The sequence below is a fragment of the Entelurus aequoreus genome, linkage group LG07 (genome assembly GCF_033978785.1).
Source record: "Entelurus aequoreus isolate RoL-2023_Sb linkage group LG07, RoL_Eaeq_v1.1, whole genome shotgun sequence".
In the NCBI taxonomy this organism is placed as follows: domain Eukaryota; kingdom Metazoa; phylum Chordata; class Actinopteri; order Syngnathiformes; family Syngnathidae; genus Entelurus; species Entelurus aequoreus.
Window position 1 is genome coordinate 11,542,776 of NC_084737.1, and position 15,701 is coordinate 11,558,476.

The 15,701-nt window shown below is 36.5% G+C and overlaps 2 protein-coding genes across 3 annotated transcripts in view; both read right to left on the bottom strand.

Annotated features, from left to right (window-relative positions):
* klhl21 (kelch-like family member 21) overlaps positions 1 to 595 on the bottom strand; it is a 36,483-nt gene extending 35,888 nt beyond the window's left edge. The window contains exon 1 of one of the 2 annotated variants that reach the window (XM_062052573.1): positions 445 to 595. The gene's annotated coding sequence lies outside the window, so the exon portion shown is untranslated. Of the gene's footprint in view, positions 1 to 9; positions 80 to 444 lie in introns of those variants that run through there. The other variant, XM_062052574.1, reaches the window with a different exon arrangement.
* A 6,829-nt stretch (positions 596 to 7,424) lies between these two features.
* On the bottom strand, positions 7,425 to 12,432 carry LOC133652958 (macrophage mannose receptor 1-like). Its single transcript, XM_062051917.1, has 4 exons — positions 12,391 to 12,432; positions 9,824 to 9,961; positions 7,933 to 8,053; positions 7,425 to 7,859 (listed from the first exon to the last, which is right to left on the bottom strand). The coding sequence occupies exons 1-4, from the start codon at positions 12,418 to 12,420 to the stop codon at positions 7,804 to 7,806; spliced, it is 345 nt and encodes a 114-aa protein (XP_061907901.1). The 5' UTR covers positions 12,421 to 12,432; the 3' UTR covers positions 7,425 to 7,803.
* Between the last annotated feature and the right edge of the window lie 3,269 nt (positions 12,433 to 15,701).

Consider the following 15,701-nt stretch of genomic DNA (forward strand, 5'->3'; position numbering starts at 1 on the left):
CTCACATACCCAGGAGTGGTGGCGACACATTCCAGTCATTCCTCTTCCTTCAGCAGGGTAACCATACATGTCCATCGCAAAAATAAACATTCGCCTCCATGTTAAGAGTGAAAAATAGAATAAAAAAGTTCAAAGCACAAACACAACGAGTAGCTCGAACAAAGTGAGAAATAAACAGCTACATAATCAACATAGTTGAAGTAGCTTAAAAACATTTGTCAGTTTAAGCGTTGATTAGGCGTTTTAAGGTTAGTGACGTCATATAGATATGCTGTGTTTATATGTTAGTTATAAGTTTAAAACGTGTGTCGGAGCCTGTGACGTCAGCGATCCAATGTTGTGACGTCACCGGTCCAATCTTGTAACGGGTTGCTGTCGTGTCGACTACAGTGTTCTCCCTATGGAGATTAGGCGGCTAAACAAGGAGCTTCAAAGACAACTTACCGGCGTTTGTGGTCGCCCGGAGCGCATAAATATTCAGGGTTTGTCCGAACAGAACCCTCACAAATGGAGCGTCGGTGAAACTTTGATGTGCCTGATGCGTTGTCGTCGGAGCTTGGACTCCATCGACGCCATGACAGTCTGTGGACTGGCCCGCCACTGGTGCTGCCTTCACGTGTCGTGGGGAAAACGACCACGCGGATAAATATGCGGGCGCTTACACAATCTGATTTCTATTCGATTTTTGACGTTCTCGGCGATACATCGTCTGCAAAATAATATACATATTAAAATAACGATTAAATTAATATTTACAGTGATATTTCGAGCTTCGCATTGGCAACGTTGTATTGAGTAGTTGGAATTCCAAAACACTCGAAGGCACCCAAACACACCACTGAGGGTATGACTACTTCCAGTAGTAATACTTCATTTATTTTTATTTTTTTTAAAATAACATGACATTATAAACGATGAAATATTATATAGTGAGTTAATCTGTCCCTTTAAAAAAAAAAAAAAAAAAAGGTAAAACATAAGGTAAACATAAACAACTAGCATTTTCGATGGTATGGTGAACTCTAGTGGCAGAAGTTGGAAGGTTTGACTCCAGCTAGCAACCCTTGGGCACAATTCAATGCATTAAGCCAGGGGTGTCAAACTCATTTTAGATCGGGGGGGGGGGGGGGGGGGGGCACATGGAGAAAAATCTACTCACAAGTGGTCCGGACTGGTGAAATCATGGCACGATAACTTAAAAATAAAGACAACTTCAGATTGTTTTCTTTGTTTAAAAATAGAACGAGGACATTCTGAAAATGTACAAATCGTAATGTTGTTGTTTTTTAAAATATGATTTTATCTTTATTTTTCGTTACTTATACTTTCTGAACAAATTATGTGATAATGTTCATCAGTCAACTCATTGGTGTTCATTTTCAATCTATCAAGATAAAAAAAATAATATCAAAAACAAATTACAGGATGTTATTTATGTAGTTTGCTCATTTTCCTCGACTGGTGCACTAACATTGTGTAATTTTTTTTACATAGTCATCTACAGATACAAATAATTGCTATTGAAACCTCTAGTGGACACATTTAGAACAGCAGTTTTTCATTTAAAAATGTTGCCTCATTTTTATACGGATAAAACCTGTTCTCGGGCCTGATCCAGCCCTCGGGCCGTACATTTGACACCCCTAGGCATTAATGATATCTGACTGTTCCAATAGTTCAGGTTTGTTTTAGCAATCAAGAATATTTCATTTGTTTTTATCTTTCTTTGTGGGGACATTGTTGATTGTCATGTCATGTTCGGATGTACATTGTGGACGCCGTCTTTTCTCCACAGTAAGTCTTTGCTGTCGTCCAGCATTCTGTTTTTGTTTACTTTGTAGCCAGTTCAGTTTTAGTTTTGTTCTGCATAGCCTTACCGAAGCTTCAATGCCTTTTCTTAGGGGCACTTACCTTTTGTTTATTTTTTGTTAAAGCATTAAATACCTTTTTACCTGCACGCTGCCTCCCGCTGTTTCCGACATCTACAAAGCAATTAACTATCGGCCGCCACCGCCACCTACTGATATGGAAGAGTATTACACGTTTACTCTGCCAAGCTCTAGACAGCAACGACCAACCACTCAACAACAACGCATCATTTGCAGACTATAATTACTGGTTTGAAAAAAATATGTTTTACCCCAAATAGGTGAAATTAGATAATCTCCCACGGCACACCAGACTGTATCAGTGTGCCGCGGCACAGTGGTTGAAAAACACTGACCTAAATAGCATGTTAGCATGGATTAGCTTGCAGTCATGCACTGACCAAATATGCCTTTGTGTATTCACATGCAGCATAAAACGTTTGGTGGACAAAATGAGACAAAGCAGTGGAAGATTTGACATGTAAACAAACTGTTTGCATCACAGTCCACACTATGGTGAGTTCAAGAACCGCCGAAATTAGTAGGACAAAACGATGTTCACCAAACACTCTCATCAGTGACGCATACACACAAACATTAAACAGTGGTAGTTCTAACACGCAGGAAAGGTTTGTGTCATGTTTGTCCTCAAACAAAAAACATACTAAAACAATCCTTTTTTTTTTTTATTCTCCAGGGAGCCACTAGGGCGGCACTAAAGAGCTGACCCCTGCACTAATGTAAGAAAAAATAACATTGTTGACTAGCAGCTGTCAATCATCTCAGCATTATGGAGCATACACTAGAAGACGCTCATTCAATCAATAATAATCCTCATAAATGTCAACTGAGAGGATAATGAGAAGAGAAAACCTCCATTGATGTCACCGCACCTTCTGGGGCAAATCTTAATGTCGGACATAATTGTCTGCGTCATAATAATCCGCCCATTTAAGACACACTACTTATGAAAACATTATGGCAAATGTGTCAGCAAATCACTATCTGATTGCTGGAGGATGATGAGCATCCTTTGCGTTTCAACCAATGCTGCTTGGCCACCAGATGGAGACAAATCCCACTCATGAAACAACAGTCATCCAGAGATGTAAATAGAACCACGCACTTTTAGGACTTGATCTACTAAGATCCAAAAGTGTGTATAACGTGTGTATAATTGATAACTGGTGCAGACCGCCTTATTTAAATGAGGTTTTTCGCGTGTACTACGCGGCTTTCACCATGGAGACACTCATTTACTACACAATCATGTACATGCTATGTTTTGAAACATGCAGCCGACATGTAGTACTTCTTTCAGAGCATTCCTGCAGTGCATCTACAACAGAAACCACTTTTTTTGCCTGGCACTAACTGCTCCAGCCGTAAGAAAATGCACATCGCAAGATTTTTTTTCATAAAAGCAATATTGTGATTATGTTTCCTAAATGAACAAGCAAACATCATTTTGGAGCAGACACCAAAACACATCATTTGAATTTGTTTCAATCAGCCCTTTAAATCAACCAGCCACTATAACACAGGTGTTAAACTCAAGGCCCGGGGGCCACGTTATTTTATGTGGCCCGCTAAAGCCTGGAAAAAATGGATTTCAATAAAATACTTATTTTATTATAATTTTTTTTTACTAAACGCATTTGTTTTTTCAATTTTGACAGAAAAAAATTCATATTTTAAACTTTAATATTATCTGATCATGACAATTATATTATTAAACCAGACACTATAACACAGGTGTTAAACTCAAGGCCCAGGGGCCAGTTCTGGCCCACCACATTATTTTATGTGGCCCGCGAAAGCCTGGAAAAAATGGATTTCAATAAAATACTGCTTTTATTATAATTTTTTTTTACTAAATTTATTTTTTTTTTAAAATTTTGACAGAAAAAAAAATTGCATATTTTAAACATTAATATTATCTGATCATGCCAATTATATTATTAAACCAGCCACTATAACACAGGTGTTAAACTCAAGGCCCGGGGGCCACATTATTTTATGTGGCCCGCTAAAGCCTGGAAAAAATGGATTTCAATAAAATACTTATTTTATTATAAATTTTTTTTACTAAACGCATTTGTTTTTTCAATTTTGACAGAAAAAAATTGCATATTTTAAACTTTAATATTATCTGATCATGACAATTATATTATTAAACCAGACACTATAACACAGGTGTTAAACTCAAGGCCCGGGGGCCACGTTATTTTATGTGGCCCGCTAAAGCCTGGAAAAAATGGATTTCAATAAAATACTTATTTTATTATATTTTTTTTTTACTAAACGCATTTGTTTTTTCAATTTTGACAGAAAAAAATTCATATTTTAAACTTTAATATTATCTGATCATGACAATTATATTATTAAACCAGACACTATAACACAGGTGTTAAACTCAAGGCCCAGGGGCCAGTTCTGGCCCACCACATTATTTTATGTGGCCCGCGAAAGCCTGGAAAAAATGGATTTCAATAAAATACTGCTTTTATTATAATTTTTTTTTACTAAATTTAATTAAAAAAAAAATTTTTGACAGAAAAAAAATTTGCATATTTTAAACATTAATATTATCTGATCATGCCAATTATATTATTAAACCAGCCACTATAACACAGGTGTTAAACTCAAGGCCCGGGGGCCACATTATTTTATGTGGCCCGCTAAAGCCTGGAAAAAATGGATTTCAATAAAATACTTATTTTATTATAAATTTTTTTTACTAAACGCATTTGTTTTTTCAATTTTGACAGAAAAAAATTGCATATTTTAAACTTTAATATTATCTGATCATGACAATTATATTATTAAACCAGACACTATAACACAGGTGTTAAACTCAAGGCCCAGGGGCCAGTTCTGGCCCACCACATTATTTTATGTGGCCCGCGAAAGCCTGGAAAAAATGGATTTCAATAAAATACTGCTTTTATTATAATTTTTTTTTACTAAATTTAATTTAAAAAAAAATTTTTGACAGAAAAAAAAATTGCATATTTTAAACATTAATATTATCTGATCATGCCAATTATATTATTAAACCAGCCACTATAACACAGGTGTTAAACTCAAGGCCCGGGGGCCACATTATTTTATGTGGCCCGCTAAAGCCTGGAAAAAATGGATTTCAATAAAATACTTATTTTATTATTTTTTTTTTTTACTAAACGCATTTGTTTTTTCAATTTTGACAGAAAAAAAATGCATATTTTGAACTTTGATATTATCTGATCATGCCAATTATATTATTGAACCAGCCACTATAACACAGGTGTTAAACTCAAGGCCTGGGGGCCAGTTCTAGCCCACCACATTATTTTATGTGGCCCGTGAAAGCCTGGAAAAAATGGATTTCAATAAAATACTGCTTTTATTATAATTTTTTTTTACTAAATGTAATTTTTTTTTAAAATTTTGACAGAATTTTTTTTTGCATATTTTAAACATTAATATTATCTGATCATGCCAATTATATTATTAAACCAGCCACTATAACACTGGTGTTAAACTCAAGGCCCGGGGGCCACATTATTTTATGTGGCCCGCTAAAGCCTGGAAAAAATGGATTTCAATAAAATACTTATTTTATTATAATTTGTTTTTACTAAATGTATTTGTTTTTTAAATTTTGACAGAAAAAAAATTCATATTTTAAACTTTAATATTATCTGATCATGACAATTATATTATTAAACCAGACACTATAACACAGGTGTTAAACTCAAGGCCCAGGGGCCAGTTCTGGCCCACCACATTATTTTATGTGGCCCGCGAAAGCCTGGAAAAAATGGATTTCAATAAAATACTGCTTTTATTATAATTTTTTTTTACTAAATTTATTTTTTTTTTAAAATTTTGACAGAAAAAAAAATTGCATATTTTAAACATTAATATTATCTGATCATGCCAATTATATTATTAAACCAGCCACTATAACACAGGTGTTAAACTCAAGGCCCGGGGGCCACATTATTTTATGTGGCCCGCTAAAGCCTGGAAAAAATGGATTTCAATAAAATACTTATTTTATTATAATTTGTTTTTACTAAATGTATTTGTTTTTTAAATTTTGACAGAAAAAAAATTCATATTTTAAACTTTAATATTATCTGATCATGACAATTATATTATTAAACCAGACACTATAACACAGGTGTTAAACTCAAGGCCCGGGGGCCAGTTCTGGCCCACCACATTATTTTATGTGACCCGCGAAAGCCTGGAAAAAATGGATTTCAATAAAATACTGCTTTTATCATAATTTTTTTTTACTAAATTTAATTTAAAAAAAAAATTTTGACAGAAAAAAAATTGCAGATTTTAAACATTAATATTATCTGATCATGCCAATTATATTATTAAACCAGCCACTATAACACAGGTGTTAAACTCAAGGCCCGGGGGCCACATTATTTTATGTGGCCCGCTAAAGCCTGGAAAAAATGGATTTCAATAAAATACTTATTTTATTATACATTTTTTTTACTAAACGCATTTGTTTTTTCAATTTTGACAGAAAAAAAATGCATATTTTGAACTTTGATATTATCTGATCATGCCAATTATATTATTAAACCAGCCACTATAACACAGGTGTTAAACTCAAGGCCCGGGGGCCACATTATTTTATGTGGCCCGCTAAAGCCTGGAAAAAATGGATTTCAATAAAATACTTATTTTATTATACATTTTTTTTACTAAACGCATTTGTTTTTTCAATTTTGACAGAAAAAAAATGCATATTTTGAACTTTGATATTATCTGATCATGCCAATTATATTATTGAACCAGCCACTATAACACAGGTGTTAAACTCAAGGCCCGGGGGCCAGTTCTAGCCCACCACATTATTTTATGTGGCCTGCGAAAGCCTGGAAAAAATGGATTTAAATAAAATACGTATTTTATTATAAAAATGTTTTACTAAATGTATTTGTTTTTTAAATTTTGACAGAAAAAAAAAATGCCGTATTTCTCGGACTATAAGTCACAGTTTTTTTCATAGTTTGGCCGGGGGTGTGACTTATATGCAGGAGCGACTTATGTGTGAAATTATTAACACATTACCGTAAAATATCAAATAATATTATTTAGCTCATTCACGTAAGAGACTAGACGTATAAGATTTCATGGGATTTAGCGATTAGGAGTGACAGATTGTTTGGTAAACGTATAGCATGTTCTATATGTTATAGTTATTTGAATGACTCTTACCATAATATGTTACGTTAACATACCAGGCACGTTCTCAGTTGGTTATTTATGCCTCATATAACGTACACTTATTCAGCCTGTTGTTCACTATTCTTTATTTTAAATTGCCTTTCAAATGTCTATTCTTGGTGTTGGCTTTTGTCAAATAAATTTCCCCCAAAAATGCGACTTATACTCCAGTGCGACGTACATATGTTTTTTTTCCTTCTTTATTGTGCATTTTCGGCCGGTGCGACTTGTACTCCGGAGCGACTTATAGTCCGAAAAATACGGTAATGACAGACAAAAAATGGATTTTAAAGGTTTTTATTGAATAAGACACCCAGAGTGTAGATGAACAATAAAACATTGAACATCAAGTGACGACCTCCTAGACATGTTTTGCCATCAAGCACAAACACAGCAAAAATGTGACAAACAACACAGCCAAACAAGAAAACAAACTCACAAATGTCCCACAAAATGGAAATATTCTACAGAACTTTGTCGCAGAAATCTTGTTTTTCTGTCCTCCACCACGCTAGTCTGCAGACCCCAGCCGCCGCGCTTCAGCTTCAGGAACCATTTATTCAATAGCATTGAATGCTGAAGGCGGTCAAAGATGATGAAAGAAGATTGAAAAGCTTATTGGCCAATATATGACATGCAGAGTCATAGTTTGCTCATGTCTGGTATGGTTAGGTCGTCGATTAGACTATATATCTTAGGCACAAATAAATGGTCTCTGGACACTGCAGTCACCAGCGTGCCCCATTCCATCTGTAAGTAAACAAAACAACTTGTGAAATCTTCTATCAATCATATCCGGTGTTTAAGTTCTTGTTCTTCATACCATTTCCAATGTACACACAGTTGTTCAATTGAGTATTGCCTGTGACAGCAAAGTCAGCAAAGGCATTAGGGTCATAAGGTGTGTCTGGTTGTGGGGGATCATACCAAACAAAGGTACCCTCCTGGAAGACAATCACATTTCATTGAATCACTTTTAAAAAAAGAGTCACCGCCTTACTTGGTATCTACACCCTCAAAAGAGTGTCAGAGTGTATCCGTTGTGTTGGCAGCATTCATGCAGCGCTAGAATATAAGCATTGGGGAGCAGGGTACTGTTTTGTACTATTGTTGTACTTATTTGATTGTTGAAATGTTGACATTTATAAATAAAAGTTTAAAAAAAAAAAAAAATAAAAAAAAAATCTCCTATATGTTTTTTTTTTGCATTCTATTTTAGTTACTTTGAATTTATAACCCCCTGGCGCTGCTTTGTATTCTTTTTGTACTGTTTTGTACTATTTTTGTACTTATTTGATTGTTGAAATGTTGACATTTATAAATAAAAGTTAAAAAAAAAAAAAAAAAAAAAAATCTCCTGAAAATGGTGGTGTCACTGAGATAGAATCCAAATCTCCTGAAAATGGTGGTGTCACTGAATGATATTTGTCTTTATCTTTCCCAGGGGACTTATGTCAAACACCAGCAGGCTTCGCAACATTTCAAGCGGAGTGTTAGGGCCGCTGCTGGGAACTTCTGTCTTCGTGGTAACGTGCAAAAAATATTAATTAATATATAATATTGTTAAATGTCTGTACTTTAAATCAACATTATTGTTGAAACCATTTCACTAATATTAATCAATATATAATAATGTTAAATGTCATCTGACGTCACTGAGGTACATATGTGCACATACATGTCATTTTAATTTAGTTCACTGACACAGAGAACTAAAAAAAAACTGAATTGAACGAATACATTTAGTTTTAATAAAGTTTGATAATGTTGATTGATAATGAATTAACTTATTGTACACCGTTATTCATTTTTATTATTATTATTATTTTATTTTTATTCGACCCCTTTTACCGTATTGCATTTGCATTATCTTGTTTAGCACACTTATTGTTTATGTTCTTTGTTTTTTTGTTTTTTGTTTTGCTTAGTTTTTTTTTTTTTTTTTTTGTTTTTTTTTGTTGTTGTTGTTGTTGTTGTTGTTTTTTTTTGTTGTTTTTTTTTTGTTTGCTCCATGCTTTTTTAACCTGTAAAGCACTTTGGTGCAATCTAAAAAGTTGTTGAAAATGTGCTATATAAATAAAGTTGACTTGACTTGACTTGACTTGACTTGACTTGACTTGACTTGACTTGACTTGACTATTTCCGCATATGTCCACGAGTCAAATGTGCAGTCAGGAATATCCTCAAGTTAATTTGTCCGATTAATACAGACGTTTTGTTAACGCTATATTATAAAAAAAAAACAAAAAAAAACAACGACGGGCAGTGCTATCGATCGCTGTCAATGACGTAAGAGGAAATGACGTAAGAGGAAATGACCCCGGAAGTAAATGGGGCATAGGAAGGTTTTTGTAATGGGAAGAAAATTGTCGTGACAGCGCCCACTTTGTGCACCCTGGACTAGACACCAATGAAAGCAGAGGCAGCAATAGGCCTCAAGAATGCACACAAGCCAAAGACAGACACACCCACTACCTGATGGACAGCCTGCTACAGATGTTGAAGACAATGCAGGTTAAAGGCAAGGCAAAGCCAGCAGACCTTCCCTAGCTGGGCAACTTGAAGCCCAGGGAGTTTGTGAAAGCAGCCTAGCCCGAGACCAGAAAGCCACAGGTGCTGGCAGAGTCACCACCGTATCAGCTTGACCTCAGACCACCACCCAGTCCCGCCTCTACCCACTCTTCCCCTTCAGTTGACTTTGCTACTGGTCACACCTGGATGATGTCATTGAGTCCTATCCAGGGGCCTATGAAGTCTTCTTCCTCATTTTCGCGGATCACTTCAAGAACGCGTTGGTATTCCGGGTCATTGTGGAATGACACCAGACTGGCATCAAAAGCGGAGCATTTTTCCTGATGAGACAAAGTACAAAACAGGATCATCCAACTGAATCCTCTTATTAGCACGGTTTACAACGTGTACAGGTGGCTGGGACCACCTCTTCATTACTGGACATTACCAAAGGCGTTCCACAAGGCTCAGTGCTGGGGCCCATTTTATTTTCTATCTACATAAATAATCTTTGTAATAATTTGTCAAATGCAATGTACCATTTTTATGCCGACGACACCATTATTTATTGCTGTTCAACCTTCATCACTCAGGCTTTTGAGTTTTTACAAGCTGCTTTTGATGTCATCCAGGCTCGCTTATTTGATCTTAAATTGGTTTTAAATACAGATAAAAGCAAGGTAATGGTTTTTTCCTCATTCAAGGGTGCTACTGGAAAATATTCCAAATATTGTAACATCAAATGGAAACCCTATAGAGCAGGTCTTAAATTACAAGTACTGCTGAGCTGTGTAGAACTTGCACCTGGCTCGCTGACAACAAGCTATCCATCCACTTGGGTAAAACAGAATCCATCCTGTTTGGGTCCCACATCAAACTTAAGAGAGTCAATCACTTCACCATAAAAGTAGGTGACAGTGTCATCACCAGGAAAGATGAGGTCACCTACCTAGGTTCCATTCTAGAGGCTAACCTTTCCTGTGATAAAATGGCAACCAAGGTAATCAAAAAGGTTAACCAACGAACGAGATTTCTCTACAGAATTTCCTCTCTGGTCAACAAAAGCACCTTGAGGATTCTGGCGGGAACTCTCGTTCAACCCTTTTTCGATTACGCATGCACCTCCTGGTACCCTAGCACCTCCAAAACCCTCAAATCTAAACTCCAAACATCTCAGAACAAGCTAGTCAGGTTACTTCTAGACCTCCACCCCAGATCCCACCTCACTCCTACCCACTTCTCTAAAGTGGGCTGGCTCAAGGTGGAGGACAGAGTTAAACAACTTGCACTGAGCCTAGTCTATAAAATCCGCTACACCTCCCTGATACCGAAGTACATGTCAAACTACTTCCTTAACGTAAATGACCGCCATAACCACAACACCAGGGGGTGCTCCACTAACCACGTTAAACCCAGATTCCGAACTAACAAAGGTCTTAACTCATTCTCTTTCTATGCCACATCAATGTGGAATGCGCTCCCAACAGGTATAAAAGAAAGGGCATCTCTATCCTCCTTCAAAACCGCTATAAAAGTTCACCTCCAGGCAGCTACAACCCTAAACTAACACCCTCCCCGGATTGCTAATAATCAAATGTAAACAATCAAATGCAGATTCTTTTTCTTATGCCTTCTGTTCTCTCTCTCTCTCTCTCTCTCTCTCTCTATGTCCACTACTTGATGTCCATATCCCCACCCACCCCACCCCCCCACCCCACCCCCCTCCACACTCCTGATTGTAAATAATGTAAATAATTCAATGTGATTATCTTGTGTGATGACTGTATTATGATGATAGTATATATGATAGTATATATCTGTATCATGAATCAATTTAAGTGGACCCCGACTTAAACAAGTTGAAAAACTTATTCGGGTGTTACCATTTAGTGGTCAATTGTACGGAATATGTACTTCACTGTGCAACCTACTAATAAAAGTCTCAATCAATCAATCAATGGGTTTTACTCTTGATCAGGAGCTTTCATTTAAAGCTCATATTAACAACTTGGTCTCTAAGCTTAGGGTAAAGCTTGGTTTCTTTTTTAGAAATAAAAACTGCTTCTCTCTTAAAGTCAGAAAGAAATTGGTGACAGCAACTATCTTGCCTGTAATTGATTATGGAGACGTGCTTTATTTTAGTGCTTCATCTAAATGCCTCCAGTCCTTGGACACTGTTTTTCATTCAGCTCTAAGATTTGTTACTGGCTGTCGTAGTCTCACCCACCATTGTCAACTGTATATGAAGTCAGACTTACCTTCATTGAGTGCACGCAGATACACACATTGGCTGACTTTAATTTATAAGGCTCTTTTAGGTTGAATACCTCCATACTTGTGTACTCTGTTACAAAGAAAAAGCAGCTCTTACGCATTACGTTCTAACAATTTGTATGTTTTAACTGTTCCTCATGTACGGACTGAATTTGGCAAAAGAGCTTTTGGCATTGCTGCCCCTATGGCATGGAATGCATTGCAGACGAAACTGAAACTTACAGAACTACTTCCATTTGGAGCCTTCCGTTCTGTCCTGAGGGACAAACAGCGAGAGACGTTTGCACAGTGCCTGTGTTTTTAAAGATGTCAATCTCTGTTGTTTTACACTTCTCTTATGTATTTTAAAATGTATGTCTTAATGTATTTATTTTGAAACTGCTCTGTGACATGTGCTGTTGACCTCTTGGCCAGGTCACCCTTGTGAAAGAGATCTTGATCTCAATGGGTTTTCTTATCTGGTTAAATAAAGGTTCTAAAAGAAATCTTCATGTACCTGTGCCTCTGCAAAGTTTTCGCGATCCATTTGGTAGATGTATTGACCTGCAACACAAATGTTATTTGATGTGAAAAAGAACAGGAAGTATGTGGAAAAAGTGTCCAGGTGTAACAGCTACCAACCATTGGCCTGCAAAGAAGAAAAGAACATTGCATCGAACACGAACACGAACACAACACTGCATCAACCATTGGATTATTGAAGTCAGCGGGTGAGGTTTGGACTTACCTGTTGAGTCAACACCCCACAGATCGCACACAGGAGGAAGACGCCAAGAGAAAATGCCATCTGAGCAATGAGAGACAAACATTGTTGAATTAAAAATGTAAAAGTAAGATGTAAAGTTGTCGTCTTACCTTTGCAGTGAAGATGCTTGATACTGAGGACAACAACGAGCCATCCTTTTATATGCTAGCTTGACACAGCCCTGGAATGTCTTGCAGGCTATTTATGGGACAATTATCCACAATAAAAAGGAACTTTAAATGTCAGATGTAATTATATTAATTGAGTTAAAACAGCGGCAGTTCAAAATGTTAACTCGAAGATATTCATGAAACAGGAACTTGCGGTGGGGTGTGGCACTGACATGTAATTATTGTGCTCTAGTGGATGTAAACACAGGTTGGTTAAGGTGAAGAGGAAGTTTTGGAAATAATAAGTAATGAAATATTGTTTGTGGTTTCTTTCTCAAACACAATTGTGAACAGTTGTTTGAAAAACCTTAAAGTGGTCATATTATGATGGGTTTCTACAAACCCTGTTTCCATATGAGTTGGGAAATTGTGTTAGATGTAAATATAAACGGAATACAATGATTCATTTTCAACCCATATTCAGTTGAATATGCTACAAAGACAACATATTTGATGTTCAAACTCATAAACTTTTTTTTTTGTGCAAATAATCATTAACTTTAGAATTTGATGCCAGCAACTCGTGACAAAGAAGTTGGGAAAGGTGGCAATAAATACTGATAAAGTTGAGGAATGCTCATCAAACACTTATTTGGAACATCCCACAGGTGAACAGGCAAATTGGGAACAGGTGGGTGCCATGATTGGGTATAAAAGTAGATTCCATGAAATGCTCAGTCATTCACAAACAAGGATGGGGCGAGGGTCACCACTTTGTCAACAAATGCGTGAGCAAATTGTTGAACAGTTGAAGAAAAACCTTTCTCAACCAGCTATTGCAAGGAATTTAGGGATTTCACCATCTACGCTCCGTAATATCATCAAAGGGTTCAGAGAGTCTGGAGAAATCACTGCACGTAAGCAGCTAAGCCCGTGACCTTCCATCCCTCAGGCTGTACTGCATCAACAAGCGACATCAGTGTGTAAAGGATATCACCACATGGGCTCAGGAACACTTCAGAAACCCACTGTCAGTAACTACAGTTGGTCGCTACATCTGTAAGTGCAAGTTAAAACTCTCCTATGCAAGGCGAAAACCGTTTATCAACAACACCCAGAAACGCCGTCGGCTTCTCTGGGCCTGAGCTCATCTAAGATGGACTGATACAAAGTGGAAAAGTGTTCTGTGGTCTGACGAGTCCACATTTCAAATTGTTTTTGGAAACTGTGGATGTCGTGTCCTCCGGACCAAAGAGGAAAAGAACCATCCGGATTGTTCTAGGCGCAAAGTGTAAAAGCCAGCATGTGTGATGGTATGGGGGTGTATTAGTGCCCAAGACATGGGTAACTTACACATCTGTGAAGGCGCCATTAATGCTGAAAGGTACATACAGGTTTTGGAGCAACATATGTTGCCATCCAAGCAACGTTACCATGGACGCCCCTGCTTATTTCAGCAAGACAATGCCAAGCCACGTGTTACATCAACGTGGCTTCATAGTAAAAGAGTGCGGGTACTAGACTGGCCTGCCTGTAGTCCAGACCTGTCTCCCATTGAAAATGTGTGGCGCATTATGAAGCCTAAAATAGCACAAGGGAGACCCCCGGACTGTTGAACAACTTAAGCTGTACATCAAGCAAGAATGGGAAAGAATTCCACCTGAGAAGCTTCAAAAATGTGTCTCCTCAGTTCCCAAATGTTTACTGGGGGTTGTTAAAAGGAAAGGCCATGTAACACAGTGGTGAACATGCCCTTTCCCAACTACTTTGGCATGTAATGTAGCCATGAAATTCTAAGTTAATTATTATTTGCAAAAAAAAAATAAAGTTTATGAGTTTGAACTTTAAATATCTTGTCTTTGTAGTGCATTCAACTGAATATGGGTTGAAAAGGATTTGCAAATCATTGTATTCCGTTTATATTTACATCTAACACAATTTCCCAACTCATATGGAAACGGGATTTGTAGATGTGTACAGCTCCACTTGGACATTGGAGTGTTACTTTCAAAGGCAAAGTTAAAGTATTGCTAGAAACATAATTTTATATGGGACTTTATTGTATTATATGTATAGTACATGTTCCAAAAAGAAAAAAGCATAAAACACCACCAGAATTAGAGATATATTTCAAGTCAAAGTGATGAAGCTTAGTGTTACGCTCATGACTTGGTGTAACTAAACATTACCCTATAAGATGAAGGCAATTGCATTTTATTGATATTTGAAATGTATTCAATGTTTATAAATGAATATTTAAATATACTAAATGTAAAAAAGGGAATAAATATTCAAAATAAGATCATTAAATGAAATCTAGTTTGGTTACGCCATCATGAGCGCAACACAAGGTTGTAGAAGTTTCAACTACAATTCTAAATAAGATGTCAAAAGCAAACTGAAATCAAATACACACAGCTTAAAGATTGATCAATACCTATTTAAATTTAGTAATACATAAATATGCTGATTTATCAAAATATAAAAGAAATATACCTGAACAGAACGCTCATGATGGTTACACCAAAAAGTAACGCTATGAATCGCGTTTTTCCAAGTTTTTGGGGCATTTTTATGCTATTTCCAAGCATCTCCTTTTTATTATCGTTGATTTTAAATGGTCAAACTAATGCATATTATATATGCATGCCCTAGTAAACAAAAAACAAGTCATATTTATTTTGATTGTTACATTTTGAAGTACATTTGTGCAGGTGGGTGCGAATGTACCCATTACCAGAGCTGTACACAGATGTAAAAGACTTCTTGTGGTCTACATAACATGAAATGGTAGTTCTGTGGTCAAAATGTTGCATGGATTATGTTTTGCAGAGCATCTTCAAGCCGCTTTCTGTTTTGTGGGCGCGTCTTATTTACGTGCCTCCACTTCGACAGCGTCATCTCCCAGCCATATTTTTTTGTAGTTTTAAGTGCTTCTGTCATAACGTGGAC

Coding starts and splice junctions, on each gene's coding strand:
- LOC133652958 (XM_062051917.1), bottom strand. CDS start 12,420: ATGGATCGCGAAAACTTTGCAGAGGCACAG. Junction 9,962..12,390: donor AAAACTTTGCAGAGGCACAG/GTACATGAAGAT, acceptor TTGTCTCATCAG/GAAAAATGCTCCGCTTTTGA. Junction 7,860..7,932: donor CTGTGTGTACATTGGAAATG/GTATGAAGAACA, acceptor GTTTACTTACAG/ATGGAATGGGGCACGCTGGT.